The sequence below is a fragment of the Triplophysa rosa genome, linkage group LG1 (genome assembly GCF_024868665.1).
Source record: "Triplophysa rosa linkage group LG1, Trosa_1v2, whole genome shotgun sequence".
Taxonomy (NCBI): Eukaryota; Metazoa; Chordata; class Actinopteri; order Cypriniformes; family Nemacheilidae; genus Triplophysa; species Triplophysa rosa.
The window spans coordinates 22,721,811-22,739,301 of record NC_079890.1 but is presented as its reverse complement, the minus strand read 5'-3'; the positions used below and the strand labels follow the sequence as shown (position 1 = coordinate 22,739,301).

General features: G+C 38.7%; 1 protein-coding gene across 19 annotated transcripts in view; it reads right to left on the bottom strand.

The window, feature by feature from the left end:
- Positions 1 to 17,491, bottom strand: part of dgkza (diacylglycerol kinase, zeta a) — a 116,076-nt gene that overhangs the window by 18,698 nt on the left and 79,887 nt on the right. For 15 of the 19 annotated variants that reach the window (XM_057346966.1, XM_057346957.1, XM_057346982.1 and 12 more), the window contains 14 exons: positions 17,155 to 17,295; positions 16,955 to 17,033; positions 16,777 to 16,832; positions 15,959 to 16,021; positions 15,643 to 15,716; positions 15,391 to 15,502; positions 15,100 to 15,299; positions 14,403 to 14,503; positions 12,167 to 12,246; positions 9,992 to 10,036; positions 9,025 to 9,094; positions 4,389 to 4,429; positions 4,100 to 4,293; positions 176 to 277 (listed from right to left, as the gene is read on the bottom strand). In XM_057346966.1, coding sequence (XP_057202949.1) covers positions 176 to 277; positions 4,100 to 4,293; positions 4,389 to 4,429; positions 9,025 to 9,094; positions 9,992 to 10,036; positions 12,167 to 12,246; positions 14,403 to 14,503; positions 15,100 to 15,299; positions 15,391 to 15,502; positions 15,643 to 15,716; positions 15,959 to 16,021; positions 16,777 to 16,832; positions 16,955 to 17,033; positions 17,155 to 17,295 — 1,358 coding nt within the window. The remainder of the gene's footprint in view (positions 1 to 175; positions 278 to 4,099; positions 4,294 to 4,388; positions 4,430 to 9,024; positions 9,095 to 9,991; positions 10,037 to 12,166; positions 12,247 to 14,402; positions 14,504 to 15,099; positions 15,300 to 15,390; positions 15,503 to 15,642; positions 15,717 to 15,958; positions 16,022 to 16,776; positions 16,833 to 16,954; positions 17,034 to 17,154; positions 17,296 to 17,491) is intronic. The other 4 variants (XM_057346875.1, XM_057346881.1, XM_057346940.1 and 1 more) reach the window with 1 other exon arrangement.

Genomic DNA, 17,491 nt, shown 5'->3' with positions numbered 1-17,491 from the left:
CGGTCGATCTCCAGGAGCAGGGTTGGTGACCACTGATATAACTCAGTTTTCTGCTCAGGGCCATACAAATATAATCAGAAAGATCACTTTAAGCCTGAAAAAAAGCAGTTTCATCCTCACGACTCGAGCTTCAAAGATTTTGGAAGAGCATAAACGTTTTCTGCGTTCCTCCTACCTGCTGAGAGCCGGTTTGGCTGATGTGAGTGAGTCACTGTGTGCAAGCGCTTCTGCCACAGAGCTGTCACTAGAAACACGCTTCCTCTGGAGCTCTGCAACCCTAAAGAAACAAGTAGAGAGAGAGAGAGAGACATAATCAAGGGTTATATTTCACTGTCATAAAAATGGGTCTAAGCTCCCTAGAAAAGGCCAGTCATTATATCAGAGGCCAACAAAGGCCTTTCGTGGAAAATGATAAAACTGCTTTGGCAAGTGTCACAGTTTCAGCCACTAAATCATGAAGAGGTAATGATGTATGTGCTTGAATGTTTACCAAAAGAGAACATACTGTACACAGTCTGGCTGACACAACAAAAAATATTAATATACCACAAAACAAATCATTGCTATTGTTTAAAAAAGCATGCACAAGAATGAAAGTAACAGATGATAGTAGAGAGAGAGAGAGAGAGAGACTCTGAGAGATCTCTGTTAGTGCATTCATCGCCCTGCAGCAATGTGATCTTATTTAGTGGAAAAACATAACGGTGGAAAAACGTTACAGAAACAAAAACATTTCGAGACACCCAAAGGACAGTGTGGCCTGTCGCTGTGTTCACCCACATATCACCCTGGCAAACTCAGCACTTAACAGAGAACAACACAGGGACTAATTACCTCCTTTTATTCATTTAAAATCCCTTTCATGAGTAATTCTGTGTGATTCTGAATTGAACAAAAGCATGTTTAAAAATGCCAATGATGCCAAAAAACCATCAGCAGCCATATATGTGTGTGATAAAGAGGCTGAATCTAAATGCCAAACTGTATCCGACACAATACATGAGAATGATTAAAGGGTAACATTTCACAAGAATGTTTCATTTGGTAACATTAGTTGACTATTAGTTAACAAGAACTAACAATAAAAACATATAAAACATTATACCACGGGGCTGTTGAATGCTTCAATCTGATTGTTTGACAAACGTTCGATGGGTATCCATTATCTTTCAGTTAAATGCACACCTATGAAGGTGTTCCAGGTCTGCTGACTGCATTAAAGTTCCATATCACTTCGCCAAGTTGAAACAACAGAAAGGTTATAGTTTAGCCATCACCTCACACAGCACACTGCTCTTGATCTGACGTTTATAATATCAAACTTTACTGTTAATGGAAAAGTGTGCCGTTTCGTTTCAATAAATAAAGTATTTCAAAAACAAGAAATACATATACTGAAATCGAATAAATAAAATAACTAAATAGAAAAACAAAATGCATTATTAAACACTGACAGCCTACCGGTTCGTAGACAATACGAGGAACAAATAATTTATTATCACTGGTTTTTCTGTCACATTACTGCAAACACGCAGGTGTGCGCGCGATCTATCGCTCTCGCTCACTCACACACACACCCACCACGTGGCTCAAGCTTCCGAGTCTGTTCTAACAGAAATGAGATGCGCAAGAAAGTAGTCCTACCATCAACAGCATTTTAAAGACGATAACATGACAAACACTGAAATTAAACATTTGAACAATGTCCTGTGGTGTGGTAACTGTGGTATAAGCGGAATAATTGACGACGGGCCGTTCAATTATTCGAAAGTTAATGCACACCCCGAGGTGGTCGCGGGGTGGCTGTTACACCTCGGGTGTGCATTAACTTTCGAATAATTGAACGGCCCGTCGTCAATTATTCCCTACATATAAAACAGCTATTATTAATGTTAATCTTAAGGTTTTTGACACAATTGCATTAAATATTTTAACGTGTTAATCTGAAAAAAATTAATCGCATACATTAACGTTGACAGCCCTAATTAAAATATATGATTACTGTATTTTTATTACCTAACTTAAACAAAGATCAATAACTGCTGTTAAAATATATTCTTAGTTCATATAAGCAAACGCTTAAAAGCAAAATTGAATATGAAAATGAAAGAAAAACATAAATGGGAGAAAAGTGTAACCTTATGAAAAACTTTCACAAGGTTAGCTGCAGTTCTCTGAAACTCTAAAATGCTGTTCATAAACATATGTGTCATTAGAATTTTGCTTTAGAAACTACTTTTAAGTATTGATTTTAAGTACAAAAATGCCCAAGCAATAGAAAGCACAGCAAAAGGGTATTATCGGAAATCGGTAATGCTGCTTACACAAATGTGTTTACACTCATTGTAAAAGAAAATAACCTAGACACGTACTCAGACAAAACACGATGTCAACATTTTATAGCTGTATGCCTGTGTTGTTTATAACACAACAGCGCTCAATATGCCATACACTAATTAGTCCTACTTACACCGAAAATAAAGAAACCTTCAGCTTTGATGTTAAATACCCAAGTGGCTGAGCGTGAATTTGAATTGGACATACAGACGGATGAACCCAAGGAAGCGGGTGAGAGAAAGTTGACAACTCTACATTACAACTCCAAGTGTAATGAGATATTTTTGATGACGTTAAAATGCAAGAAGGTACATGACAGAAAGATACAGGACATTGTTCTTACTGAAACGGACATAACCTACAGACAAAAGGCTGACGGTCTCTTACCATCACGGAACACATGACAGCAACAGTATTAGGACACACACAGGACTGAAAGTGCTGTAAGTGTTCGCTCAATGTTTTCCATTGGATCCAGAAATGAATGCTCCTGTCTGATGGGTTACACAATCACGATATAATCAGAGGAGAGCTATGCCTGATGCAGCGGCCTGTCCGGACACATTACACCACTACACTCTGCCCTCAGTCCAAATGTTCTGCTTCAGAACAGCTGGGTGATACAGGACCCCCATATACACATCATCGAGCTACAGTAACTACTCTCTAATCATCTTAATCAATCAGTTCCTATTAGTCTCTTCCTGAGGAACATGAGCTAAATATATCAACAGATTCATCTACTTCACCAAATATCAGGAGCTCCTTACTTCACTTTGTACTTGAAATTGAACAAAAATTATTGAATGTTGAAGCTATTACAAAGATTGATTTACACCATTCTGTTTAAGACAGTTTTCTAATTTAAGACAATTTCACACAATTTTAAGAATTTAATAATCAAATCGTAAACACTCACAAAACCAGAAATGTAGAGAGGAAAATTCATGTGTTCTCTTCCCCTCCAAGCACACACGCACACACACGCACGCACGCACATACACACACACACACGCACACACACACACACAGAGAAGAGATTAGCAGAGCTGCGGTGCTGTATGACTTTTTCAGGCAGCTATAAATAGAGGATGGGATCAAGCTCTGCGCTGCAGGAAATGCTCTGTTTTATTCACTCTGAACCACGCAATTATGCCGCTACATACGCAATTTCGCGATCACATTTTCATTCCCACATAGAAACATGCAAATACATTCATGAACGAACCTGCCCACACGTGTGTTCAAGGACATGTAAACAGCGTCACAGAAGCTAAGATTATAAATGCCCTAGGTGGATGTTACTGTTCTCAGTGCAGTGGAATTAATGTTCTTAATAAAATCGTACAAATCTCGAATATGAGAACCACACTGCCACCAAATGGCTCAATGCTGTATAGCCGTTAACACAGACAGCCATCTGAATTATTATCTGCTGTTAATAATGAACATGTTGTTTCTGGTCTACTGAATAACTTATAGATCAAAACATCATTATACACATCCCATGAAGGAAAAGAAAGATGGAGAAGGCCAAGTAGACACATATTGTCAAGTATGTACAGTAAAATTATCCGGATACTAAGAATGTTTATGTTTAAGGTGTCTCAAGAATAAAATAGTAAATATTTGCCGCAAAATTTTACACATGTAACATTGCAGTTCTGTTTTTAAAATAGTGTCCTTTTTATTTTGCTGAATAGTGTCTTGGTTTTAAGACGGACGTGTATTCTTTTTCTATCATTTCTTTATCTGTTCTCACCTTGGTCCAGGTGAGTTTGGTGGAGAAGAGGACGATGACGGAAAGGCGAATTTGTGTGGACCGGATGGCATTTCTTCAGAGTCCACCAGGTCTGGCATGCCTGGTGACGTGCTGACCGTCTCTGTGACGACAAGCTCCGGGTCCAAAACGAATAACTCATCCTGAGAAATCTCCGTTACGTAGTTAAGATGCTCCTGAGGGCACGACACATATAAACAGCATGCAAAGAAACAGTGTGTGCGTGGACACTCCAAATTGTAACTGTTATGATTTAAAAGCTAGGACTCACTTGAGCTCGATCGATCCTGTAGAATCTATCTGCTGTTGTAGCTGTAAACAAAAAAGATAAAAACAACCCAAATCAGTCCTCTCCTTCACGATGACTAAAGGACAGCAAAGCTCTTCAGTTCTTACTTTCAGGTCATATATTAATACGCAAATGCATTAAATCTGTCCAAAAGACAAGCTTTCAGCACATGCCAAGAATCAGAGGGCACTTAAAAGGAGGCAGGCCAGGTATTTTGACCAATAGTGTTGACAAAACAGTCATCTTATAATCTTCACAATGAGCAAAAAAGGCAATGCCACAGATCTCCGATCTCAACCAAGCAAATTAACCCCACAGAGAGAGAGAAAAACTCCCAACAGCTTCTGCTCATATCTCATATAGCCCTATTGATGTTTCTGTGCACTGGATTCCTTACACCCTAGTGGCATGTTGCCCCTATATGTGCTCTGGGCACAATTGGTTTTACAAGCCATTAACTGTATAACCCTGGTCTCAAACCAGACTGAACCTCTACCTAACACTGAGCTGAGAACAGAAGAACTCCCACAGTCACTGTGGTGAAAAGTTCTGTCTATGTAATAAAGCCCTCAGAAGCTCTTTACATTCAGGAGATGAGGGGATGAGTGGGAGGAACTGGAGTGGAAGAGTAAAAACACAAGTCAGGAGAGGATCTGATGTACTGTCACTTCATCTGTTTGATGTGCAGCAGTTTAGGTTTTATGTCAATGTGACTCAGCTGTCATGTGGAATTTATGTGTTGTGATGATGGAGTTCCAGCGTGTTGCTCAAAGGAAGTCTGACTCTTCACAGCTCATATTCCTCTCACTGATTTAACATATGTGTGTTACTACATAAGGTGAAGACATCAAAGTTTCCATTAAGAATCATAGAGTAGAATAGAGTGACAGACTTTTGGTTCTCTGGAGCTCGTGATCCTCGTCTGATCCTGTGATTAATTAAGATTGGGTTGACGTTAATCCAGATGGATTCACACAGATTCACACTGATCAGAAAGCAGATTACTACAGAGCTTTGAGAGTGTTGTCATACACTTTATACCATCTGCTTTTGTGCTAACACACTCGCACTGGGATACCTACAAGGAGTTAGTGGGTCTACAGTAGCGCAAAGATAAAAAATTTGTCTCCACACTTAACAGAATAAAATAAAAAGATACCAGCATGAATTATGTTTTAAAGTGCTGATGGATTCTGTGAGCTCAGCGAGACAGAATAGTGTGCTTGAGTAATGGCACTCATTCTGCAACAAAAGCAGAATGTTTTTTTCTTTGCACTTTTGCATGTCGTAGGTGCTAGTAAAATATACTTTCCCACGGAATCCACATCTAAATACTGTAGACTACCGCAGGGAAGACACATTTTTGTATGCAAAACCCTGAAGCGAGTTAACATTCTAGCACGTCCAGTTCCATCGCCCCAAAGTCAATGGGTTTTTGAATGTTTTTTTTTGGTTATGTCTGAAAATAGGTCTGCGGTTAACAAAACCTCTTAATATTTTCACGTTTTATTCTATGATATAAAACACACCAGTTATAACTCGCTTGTGATTTTTTTAAACTTTTAATTTTCTTAAAAACGGCTTTTGCTAACAAGTTACTAAAAGCGACTACATTCACTGTCGGGGACGACATCGTCATCACGCATAGAAATCTCACAAATCGCTGCTGTCCTTCAGAAACCTTATATCTCCATATTTTGTGGGGGTTTTGTTGCCATAAATCATTATTTTTAGTCACCCTTTATGTTTGTCACTGGGTTCTGCAAATATCTAACCAATAAAAAGTACTAAAAAAAGTTTTTCCCATTTCCTGAAAAACAGAGAATTTGGACATCCGTGGTTTCAGAAGGACAGCGACGAAATAATATACCTCATGGACACAAATCTCTAAAAACGTGGCTGTAGATTAATTCACGGAGTCATTACTTAACAGGCAACATGTTTTTTATTAATAAAGTTTTTAAAAGTTGTCGGTGGCTTGGTGGTGATGTTGATATAGAGCGACCATAGTGTAGTTTATTTACAGTCCTGCTCACCATTATTGGCACCCTTGGTAAATATGAGCAAAGAAGGCTGTAAAAATAAATCTGCATTGTTTCTCCTTTTAATCTTTTATTTAAAAAATCTACAAAATTCCAACATTTCATTTCACAAGTGGGGGGAATATCACATTGAGAAAAAAATGTTTTTCTTCCATATATGTTGGCCACAATTATTGGCACCCTTGTATTTAATTCACCCCGCAACCTTAATTTATAAGAAAACCAGCTCTGAGTGTTTTCTTTTCAGTCTGATGAGGTTTGAGATTACATTGAGAGTCATCTGAGTCCATTCCTCCATAAAGAATTTCTACAGATCCTTCAAATGTTGGTCCTTCGGTTCATATCACTCCTTTTCTATAGGGTTCGGGTCAGGGAACTGGGATGGCTATGGCAGGATCTTGATTTTGTGTTCAGTGACCCATTTTTTATTGATGTTGATGTTTATTTTGATGTGCTGATGGACGATCTAACCACGACCCATTATAATATTTCTAGCACAGCAAGTCAGGTTTTGATTTTTTAACTTGTTGGTATTTGATATAAAACATGATGACATGTATCTGAACAAAATGTCCAGAACCTCTGGTATAAAAATAGGTTCACAACAATGAAGATCTGGTTACATATTTAACTGTGGACATGGGGCATTCTTTTATCCCTGTGTGCACCAAACCCATCTTGCGTTATTGCAGCCAAAAAAACTCTTTTTCATTCCATATGGCCATAGACCCCAGTCCTGGTTGAAGTTCCAGTATGGCAAATTAATATGGTGCAGTTTATTTTTGCATGAGAGCAGAAGATTTGTTTCTTGAACAGTGTCCCAAAACACTTGTGGTGATGGAGGTGCAGTTTTCCTTTATTTTTATTAAATGCTTTCTGACCCCAAAATTCAACTGATTACTGCAATTTTCCATCTGTGCTCTTTGAAGAGTCTTTGGCCACTCAAATTCTTCTCCTAGTTGTGCATTGAGACAATATAGACACACATCCTGTTTCAAGCTGATTTTCAAAATCTCCAGTCCATTAAAACTTCTTGATCATTGCCCTGATGTTGGAAGTGACATTGTTTATTGTTTTAACTATTTCCTTAAAGCCATTTTGTATTTTGTGTAGCTCAACAGAACTACATTGCACATCAGAACTATATTCTTTGGTTTTATCCATTGTGATAAATGATTAAGGGGGTTTGGGCTTTGTGTTACTAATATTAATTCTCCTGTGCAACAAGAAGTTATAACTGGACAATGTCATGTTTCTAGTCACCTTGGTGTGCTAAGAAAATGTAAATATCAATGGAATATACTTGGGAGGTATTTTACTTAGAAAGAATTTCTAGGGGTACCAATAATTGTGGCCAGGGTGTATTACAGAAAAAAAATTCTCTATGTGATATTCCCCCTACTTCAAATTGTTTTACTTTAATGAAATGTTGGAATATTGTATATTTTTTAAATAAAAGATCAAAAGGAGAAACAATGTAAATTTATTTTTACAGCCTTCTTTGCTCATATTTACCAAGGGTGCCAATAATGGTGAGCAGGACTGTATAGCCTTCTGTTAGCTTTTTACTTCTGCCGATTGTAGACTTCGGATAGACTAATAGACTATTTAGACTTTAAAAATAACAAATGTTGTGTAAATTTGTAAATATGATCTTGATAGACAAGTATTATAAGCCCCGTTAATCACAGAGCTTATGTTTTGCAAACTTCCAAAAGTCTATGGCAAAAGTCTATACGCTTTTGTTCTAAGGAACTAGCACGGCCCAAACTTCCAGGTTGGCCTACAAAAAAACGTCATCCTGCGGCACTCTCTTTTGCTGAATGCATTTTACAGTACTTGACTACATAAATATGCAAACAGGCACATGGGACAACATGCCTGCATCCATATGTGATGCATTTTTTCATAAATTAACAAAGTTTGTACAGATGTGCAGGTGTGACCTGATGAAGCACACAGAGTTCATCAATGCAGACATGCAGTTCACTCTCTGACTCTAATTCAGTCCTTACAGTAATCACTGGAACCCCTTATTATCATTGAACTATTTCAACATATTCTGTTCTTCACTATTTATGACTCACTTGTAGGGTTGGGAATCGGAAATCAATTCAAATTTGGAATCGGATACTTGAGACTAAAACTTGAATTCCTCTTATCAATTCCTGTGTGCATATTTTCAGAAAAGTACACACGTTGCGTGCTCAAACAAGTCAATAAGCAGGCTAAATTACCTAAATGTTTTGCTTCAACTGTACAATTGAAACTGGTAATCGATAAGAATCGAAATCGATAAGCAGAATCTGAACTGGAATCGGAATCGATCCCATTCAAACGATTCCCAACCCTACTCACTTGGCTGTTTCATTAAAAATGGATGGTATTTTGCGGGTTTTAAACGCTGACTTTCACTCTTTATTGTTTTCTTCTTCTTCTGCAAAACCTACAGCATCGCACACAACTCTGATTAATAAAAGACGCATCATTGCACAACTTGCTCTGGAAAGAAGAGGTCAGCGCTCAGTCCATTACAGATCTTACCCTCTTAATTCACAGTAGAAAGAAATACTCACAATCGAGAAAGCACCATTTGGGTGACAGCCTCTGAGATGACAAAGCCTTTGATTTGGTCCCGTCACCTTCCTGAGAATCAGAGAGGAGGAAAGCGTGATACAGGAGATGGCAAGAGAGGAAAGGTTGATAGCAGAGAGGAGAAACATTATGATTAGTGCCAGTTTATAGCTCACAGCAGACTAACAGCAAATGAACAAAAAGAAAGTTTCAGCGTACGCACACAGAGCTGACATTTCTCCATATATCTATTCATCTCTTTTCTTAAAGTTCCAAACTGCCATTTGGAGGTCTACAACTTATCCATCAAAGTCATGCAACTGGGTCAAAGAATCTGACATCCACACAATACTGTATACAAACTACAATTCACTATTCACAGAATCCACAAACACAAAGTGAACACAACACCTGCATGCACCATCGGTATTAAGCTGCCATTCTCAATAAAGCCCAATACAAGATAAGGTTTTCAACCACACAGGGCACTCGGGAGCACTTAGGACTCATGGGAAATATCCACGGGATGGTGGGCTGAGCAGGGGGATTTATTTCTTACTGTAATTTATGAATATTTGAAGTTTGTCATGAGGGAATAGATGTAATGAGGGTTCTCTGCACATCTGCAAATGGACTAGTTTCTAGGAGGCGCTAGAGCGCTCTAATCTCACAGAGAAGGATGTGGAAGAGATTTAGGATGAATTTTGGAATATTCGGCTTTGGGGATAATGTTAAGCTCTATATGAAAACAAACTCTTTGCTTATTTTATCTCTTTGAGGATTTTGCACTCTCAAAGTAAACATATCTGACTCAGACCCTTTCTCGTTTTTGAGGACATAAAAGTTTACTGAGGAATGTCCATCAAATACTAATCAAATACCCCACTAAGTCTTTACGGCTCTATTTCCAGTCTCGTTCCTGAAAGTGCTCCAGGTGTGCCTATCTCACCTCTCAGGTGTCTCACCCACCTGGAGCACCAGTCGCTGCAGAGACGGGTGGCACGACACAAAGTCCTGCAGGAGACCCCACTGAATTAGAAACTCGTTTCCCATCAAATCATACACACAATTCATCGGTTTAAACCCCACAGATCATCATCATCATACAGTATTAGATACATAGGCCACATCACATAAGGGGCCCTATTTTAATGATCTAAGCACATGATATAGAGGACATGCCCTGTGCGCTTTAGACCATGCGCTTAAATCGTTAAAATAGGGCCCATTGACTTTAGACCAGGTTTGAGTTGGTCTATGGCGGAGTCTATTTTCAGTTCCTCAAAATAGCAACGCGCCAATAATGCGCCTCTTTTTCAGACCAGCACGCCCATGGGCGCACAAATGGGCGCAAATGCGGGAAAATGAGAACTGCGTCGGGCTGAAACTAGCAAAAACACTTGCACCGCGCATTGCGCCGGGTGTACGATAGGGCCCTAAATCTTTCAAACATTGTAGTGGAAGAACAAATACACAACAGTCTATCTGTTAGTGAATGAAGAATACAGAGTTCTTTTACAGACACTAAACAAGCCAGATTTCACACTACTTTACCTCCTAGGGTCCTTCAAACTGCTCAGAATAATATGTGTGGATTGTTCTTCGTTTGCTTGTATTATATTGACCTTCTCTTTTCCACAGAAGAAAAATCACATGGGTTTTGGAACAACAGCAGTGTGAATAATAATGACATACAGTAATTTCTATTTTTGGGGCGAACTATTCCTCTAAGACAAAGCTCTGCCTCCAGTGTAGACAACAAAAACAAACAACATTTTGCATAATTCTCCAGTTCAACATCATTTCCCTGAAGATTATGGAGGACCAATAGTGCCGTTTAGAAATAAAATGAATTGATCAATTTAGTAATTAAAACAAATAAATCACTTTTTAAATTGAGAAATTAATAGACACTCAATTTAAAAAAATCTTTTTTAAAAATATAAATAAATAGATCAATTCAAAACTGTTTATTTAATTTATTTTTAAAACGTAGAAAAATGAAACAATAAAAGTTCATTAATAAATCATTTTACATGCACATTTTAAAATCGCTTTTAAAAAAAGCATTTGCCAGATGCTTTTCTCTCTCTATTTGCCAATTGCTTTTCTTTGTCATTTGGCCAAATGCTTTTCTTTATCCATTTGTCAAACTAGTTAAAAAATGCCATTGGATAGTGCACATGTAGGGGCAACCAATCAGCTTTAGGCTCTGTTTTAGGATACACCCCCTCTCCCACCTGTCATACAAAGTAAATGTAAGGCGGAATTTCATTGGACAGCAATAAAGGCCTACCGTCATTAAACAGTAACGTTATGCCTTGCGTGCCATAACTACATAACATTGCAAATTAAACAGAAGGTTTAGGTGATTTCGGACACTACATATGTGAACAAGCATACAGGCAAACCCAAATTATTCTTCATCAATCCCACACACAAACTCCAGCAGCACAGAATGATCAAAGTTCTTTAACAATGGTGAGAGACAGAGCTGGAGATCCGCACAGAATTTAAAGTTATAAACTGAGTTCAGCGTGAGCGTGACATTGAACCTATCCGCTCACTAGAGAGTCCAGGATGTTGTAATCTGTTCATATGGATGAGAATGAAACTCGGGTTGGGATTGTATGAGGGATTTCACCTTACATTTACCATGTATGACATGTGGAAGAGGGGGTGTATCCTAAAACTGAGCCGAAAGCTGATTGGTTGCCCCTACATGCCATTGCAGTACTCAATTGACAAATGTGTTTTTCAGTTTTTCTTATTTTCTCCTGTAAAGCTGCTTTGGAACAATGCACATTGTGAAAAGCGCTATATAAATCAAATTGAATTGAATTGAATAAAGAAAAACATTATTATTAAATTGATCAATTAATCCTTCATTTTATTTCTAAACGGCACTATTGGTCCTCCATAGAAGAAAAGAATGAATTTGGGATGATGTGAAAGGGTCCGGTCTAACCTCTATACTGTATCCGTGGTGCAGTATAACTTCCACGTCGATATATTCTTGCTGTGACTGACTGTTCTCATCATTAATCAACTTCTCTCCTCCTCTATCTTAGCTTGTCCTCTCCGTTTCTCATTTCTCATATTTTACCCCTCTCCATCTATTAACTCCACCCCTTCATTTTTTACCTCCTGTAGTCTCTCGATGTGAGCGCGGCAGGTTTCCAGATCACTGTCTCCTGGGACAACGATGAGACCAAGTGGGATTGCTAAAATGAGGATTGAAAAAGAAAGAGAATAAAAAGGCGTAAAGGAAGAGATGGAGAGAATAAAGAATCATTCTATCATTCTCACAATAACAGGCTGTTGTGCAGTGTTGGAAAAACATACAGTATCCTACATTTTCCTCTCAGGACACACTTATCAGAGAAAAGAAAGAACTTGACTATTATTCATGTTTTACATGCAATCTTTCCACATCAATGCAGGTCTTTGTGCATATGTCAGGTTGATGAATATGATTAACGGCAGTTGTATCTGCCATGTCCAACAAGTAATAGCTTAGACTCAATCAAGCTCATTTAAACTAATCCACAGGTCTAGACAGTAATAGGACGTGATGGAAACGATGTGGTAATTTCATTTGCACTGACTCTCTGCAGGCATTCCGTAGACACAGGGCTCTAATCCTGCTGTTATCTGCTGTTACTAGCAGAGAATATGATGACATTTCGGGCTTGTGCAGGGTTTGCTGAGGGTACACTTGCCTTGTCACTGATAAAATATGAAAACTTTTGCGTCCATGTCACTTTAGAGCTACACACGTTCACCTCAACTTTGATGTAATGAAGATACAGTTTGTTTCAAAGCTGGACGAGCATTAGTCATGGTCTACCCCGACTTGAGACACAGATCCTGCTCAGTCTCTCAGGATTCAGAAAGACAGGATAATATTTCTAAATTAAATGAGCTTTCACAAGAGGATGGAAAGTTTCTGTGGCATGGTGGTGCGGAGGAGAGAGAGGGAGAAAGAGCAACAGTAGGCAGAAATGAGCAGGGAATAAAAGAGAGAGAGAAGAAGATGGGAGAGGTCTCTTTCATTGAAGAATGTTGGGTTGCTTAGCAACATCTGAAATTCGTTCCGAAATTTAATTCAGATTTGTTCTCTCTTGATGGGATTGTCAAAGCTCTTCAGAAGAGTGAAGAGGGGTTGACAACAGTAGAGTGATGGGTGTTGTATTTTTGTATCACAGAGGAGAGAGTATACAGTAGAACAACTGTAAGCTAAAATCTTTTTGTCTTTCTCCTTCACACGCAAAGACACACAAAGATGTACTAACATAGATCTGCAGGTTGTTTTATTGCACTCACACTAGCAGGATACAAAAGCGCTTATAAAAAATAAACAGACAGCTCTTCTTAAAGAGTTTATGGTTGGGCTGGGAACTGATTTTTGAAAAAGGATGCTGATGCTGATGTATTACAACACAACAGGCTTTGACAACATTGATGAATTTTGCACAAAATGCTTTGTGTCATAACACAACAGCAGCACAAAGCTTAATATCTATATATTCACTGAACTCCTGCAGCAGTGATTGTTAACACTCACAGCAGGAATGGGAGGACACCTAGTGCTGAGAAATAAAACTGCAGCTTGCATCGACAACCAGAGTCTGCGAATAGTGTAATGGGCTCAATGCATGCGTGACTTCCGCGTTTCACAGGAAGAACCCTAGGCAGTTTCCTGGCAGCAGTGGTATATAGAAGTGGCGTTCAATCATATTTGAATGTTATAACGAAATGTTAACTTATGAAAGTATTATTTAAAATACGGTAGAAAAGCACTTCTATATACAGTACCACTGCTGTGTGCCGCAATGTACAGCATCTGCTAAATTTAACAGGTTTCTCATTTTTCCATTTCTCTCTGTTTTAAGTGTCCCCAACCGGAAACTGCCTAGGGTTCTTCCTGTGAAACGCGGAAGTCCCGCATGCATAGAGCCCATTGTCTGAAACAAGGTGTCGTGTTTTACATTGTGTCCCATAATGCAATTTACCAAGTCGTCAAATAGACTGTTAATAGTTTACAAGCAGCCAGAATGGAAGAAATATCAGATTTGTCAAATACTTCAAAGACATTAACACAAATTGTTTGAAACATGCAAATGAAAAAGAAAAATGTATTGTATACAAATATCCATTTAAGATGCAACAAATGATCTTATCTCACAAACGTACATAAATCATGCAAATATGATTTTACCCAATGCATATGGTCCCTAAGCATTCATATTATAAAAATACTAAACAGGGTTTCTAGGTAGTGCAATAACTAGGTGCAATTTTCACCATGCAGTGAACTGGGACTGGGCCGCACATGTTTAAGTGTGATTAGAATGTGTGTGCTGTATTTCATACTCACAAGCTTCTTTGAGTTTCTCTTTGTCATAATGCAAAGCTTCGTAATCATGCATGCTGATGCGACTCACTCTGATCCGTAACCTTTCTGGAAATGGCTGCTGACTACAGAACAGGAAAACACATACATAAAATACACAAACATGAACAAACATCCCACTAATTGAAGTTCTCAGCAATATGTAGTACGCAGGTTTGTTGTACTGTACTATTCTACCTCACTAAACATTGCTTTTTAAATGTGTTATTTTGCTTTGAAACAGGCGTCTCATTACAGGACTATATCTGACATCAATACGGTGCTTTCTCCTCACAGAGCTGCCCAGGTGTGAAATTAACAAAACCTCTGAGAGCATGATTATCTGAATCAGTAGACTAAAACGAGTTTGTCTGTCTATAGCGGGCATTTATGAAGGTAATATATACAGTATATATACTTCTACAGTGAAAGTAATGGGACAGAGAAAGCTTATGTTTCCCAATAAACTTAACAGCTCAATAGAGAGAGACATCAAACCAGTTTAGCTTTCTGCTTAATGACTCCAAATTCATGTGTACATTTGTGATATACATTTTGATGCTGCCTATTTGAACAGTCGTCATGCTATTTTAATCTCATTTTTAAATTTTGGTATTAGCTTCCTGTGTGTATGTAATCCTACAGAGATATGAGCGTGTTCTCGCATACGGTATGCACTCACTCATTGAGCAGTGGTATAGATGTGCGTCTTTTGGTTTTCTGCACCATGTTGGCCTGGTTTCGAAGGGAGATGTGAATTACAGACGGTGCTAGCTTACAAGGCTCGCCGTCCACCTGCATGGGGATCGACTTGAAGGTGGTGAGAGTGACCTCACGACACTGATTTAACCTCTCACCGTGACCTCCGACCTGCAGAGTGGCCTACAGCAATAATGGAAAGGAAATGCACACACTTGATTCGAAAAGACATGCATCAACTTCAAAGTCGATCTAAAGCAACAGTGAGGCATACCAGTGATGTCATCGTGAATCCAATGACCTCAATGCAGCCATCGTCGTGGCGCTGAGGCTCAAAATCATGATGCTCGCTCGGATTTCCCCACGGCATAGTGCCCGCACAATACCTGAGAGGATGAACCAAACATACAGATTCTTCACACACACATTTTTGGCAGAAGTAACATGTTGACAAATAATAGGAATAAAGAACTGACATAAAACAGAGGAGAGGAAAGATACAAAGACAGAATGCAGAGTTTGTAACCTGGGGATATTAAGGAAGACCAGGCACTGCAGCTTCAAATCCTGGACTTTAGAGGTCAAATCTGTCCCGTCACACTATAGAAAATGAGACAGAAACAGTATTTATAATTTGAGGCTTTAATTAATAGTCTTATATAAGTAGCAGTAAAAGTTTTAACACTAATGCACAGACACTTCCTCCGAGCCCTAAAGCCCAGGAGAAATAAAAGCAAAAATAAACATGCAAATACTGCACTTAGAGACAAGTCTAAGAACCCACACATACTATACAAATACACACAGATGTCCTCTTTGTTAAGTTTATTCTCTGTACCTACCACCACTTTTATGTGTTTAGCCAGGTCTTTTGAACTGCCCATCAAGAAATCAGAAAACGCTGTCTATAGAAAAAAAGAAAGCATTATGTGTATCTCTATTGTTATTAGCATTAACTGACACAGTTTACACCTGTTATTATTCTTTGGGGGTGATCCTATCATAAACAGCATCCACAGCATCATGTGACTGGATTATGTGACACTTATTTCAAGGACTACATCACAGTAAACACTAATCTGTGCTGATGCAAATGACCGTCCACTCATCTGTCAATCACTCACTGTGTTGAAACAAGTCTCCAACAGACTAAAAACCTGTGTGAGAATGTGAGTGCCTGTGTTTTGTGTGAATACTCCAATCTTTTCTAGTGCACCTCAGTCCACACACAAGGACAGCCCACACACCCAGTCAATCCCCCATTATGCTAAAACAAGACTTTAAAAGAATATAACCATTCATCAACATAAAACATGCATTCTGCTTGACAGGTTTTGTAATGTAAGATTAAAATATAAAAGCATAACTGTTTATGCTTTTGTTTTTATCGCACTTTATAAACGTGCCATGACTCACAAGCGGTCACATGAGCCAAATGAGAAGCATGATGCACTACCAGGTGTAAACAATGATGTGTCTTGGGCTCGGCCCACCACTTGTGATTGGATCACTCAAGGTGGATAATAATTTCAGGTGTAAAGAGGTCAGCACCTGCTCACTGTCATAATTATTAATGTTGCCATTAAAATGGGTGCTTGCAGTAATTAAATTCATTAGCTTGTGTTAATGGATCCAGTACTCAAGTGTGTGTGTTACTTACTCCTGCATAGAACATTTTGTTTCTGAATCGACTGTTAAATTTCTCAGGGTTGGCCTCTGAGGAGTACAAGAAAAAAACGTCATTAACAACAATGCACACAATCAATTTGACCTCACATGCTCCACAAAAACTTTCAAGATGCACAAACATGCACACAAGCTGGTGTCTTCGCACCAACCTCGAGACTCGTGGAACTCTAAGGTCACATGAGCATCAAAACCAAGGCTGAAATAATTATTGAAGACGTCTAGGGGGAGCTGTGGAGCAGAAATCACACTTCACACTCATGTACTCTACATGTAAACCATACAGCTGTTTTGGGCTTGCGCGTTAAAAAGCACAGTATATTGAAAGATCAGAGGTGGGTGGAGCTTTTACCTTGTCCGTCACCTGCTCATCTCTTTCTTCTGGTCCTGCGTCCGGGTTGGGCTTCACAACCAGATTCCATCGATCTAGCTGGACAATGTTCCCATCCTCAACGTGAGACAGAATTTTACTTAAAGGTTCATCTGTGTAACCCTACGCAAATATACACACATATATTTTAGCATGTTCATTTTCTATATAAAAGCTCATTTAGCAAACTGGTTTGAATACATATAGAGCGGATTGTGGAATGCTTATACGCAGTTACGGAAAATATCAAAATTTACTGTAGATGGCAAAGTTGACATAATGGGTGTTTGGTTTGGATGTGTCTGTATGCGCACATCAC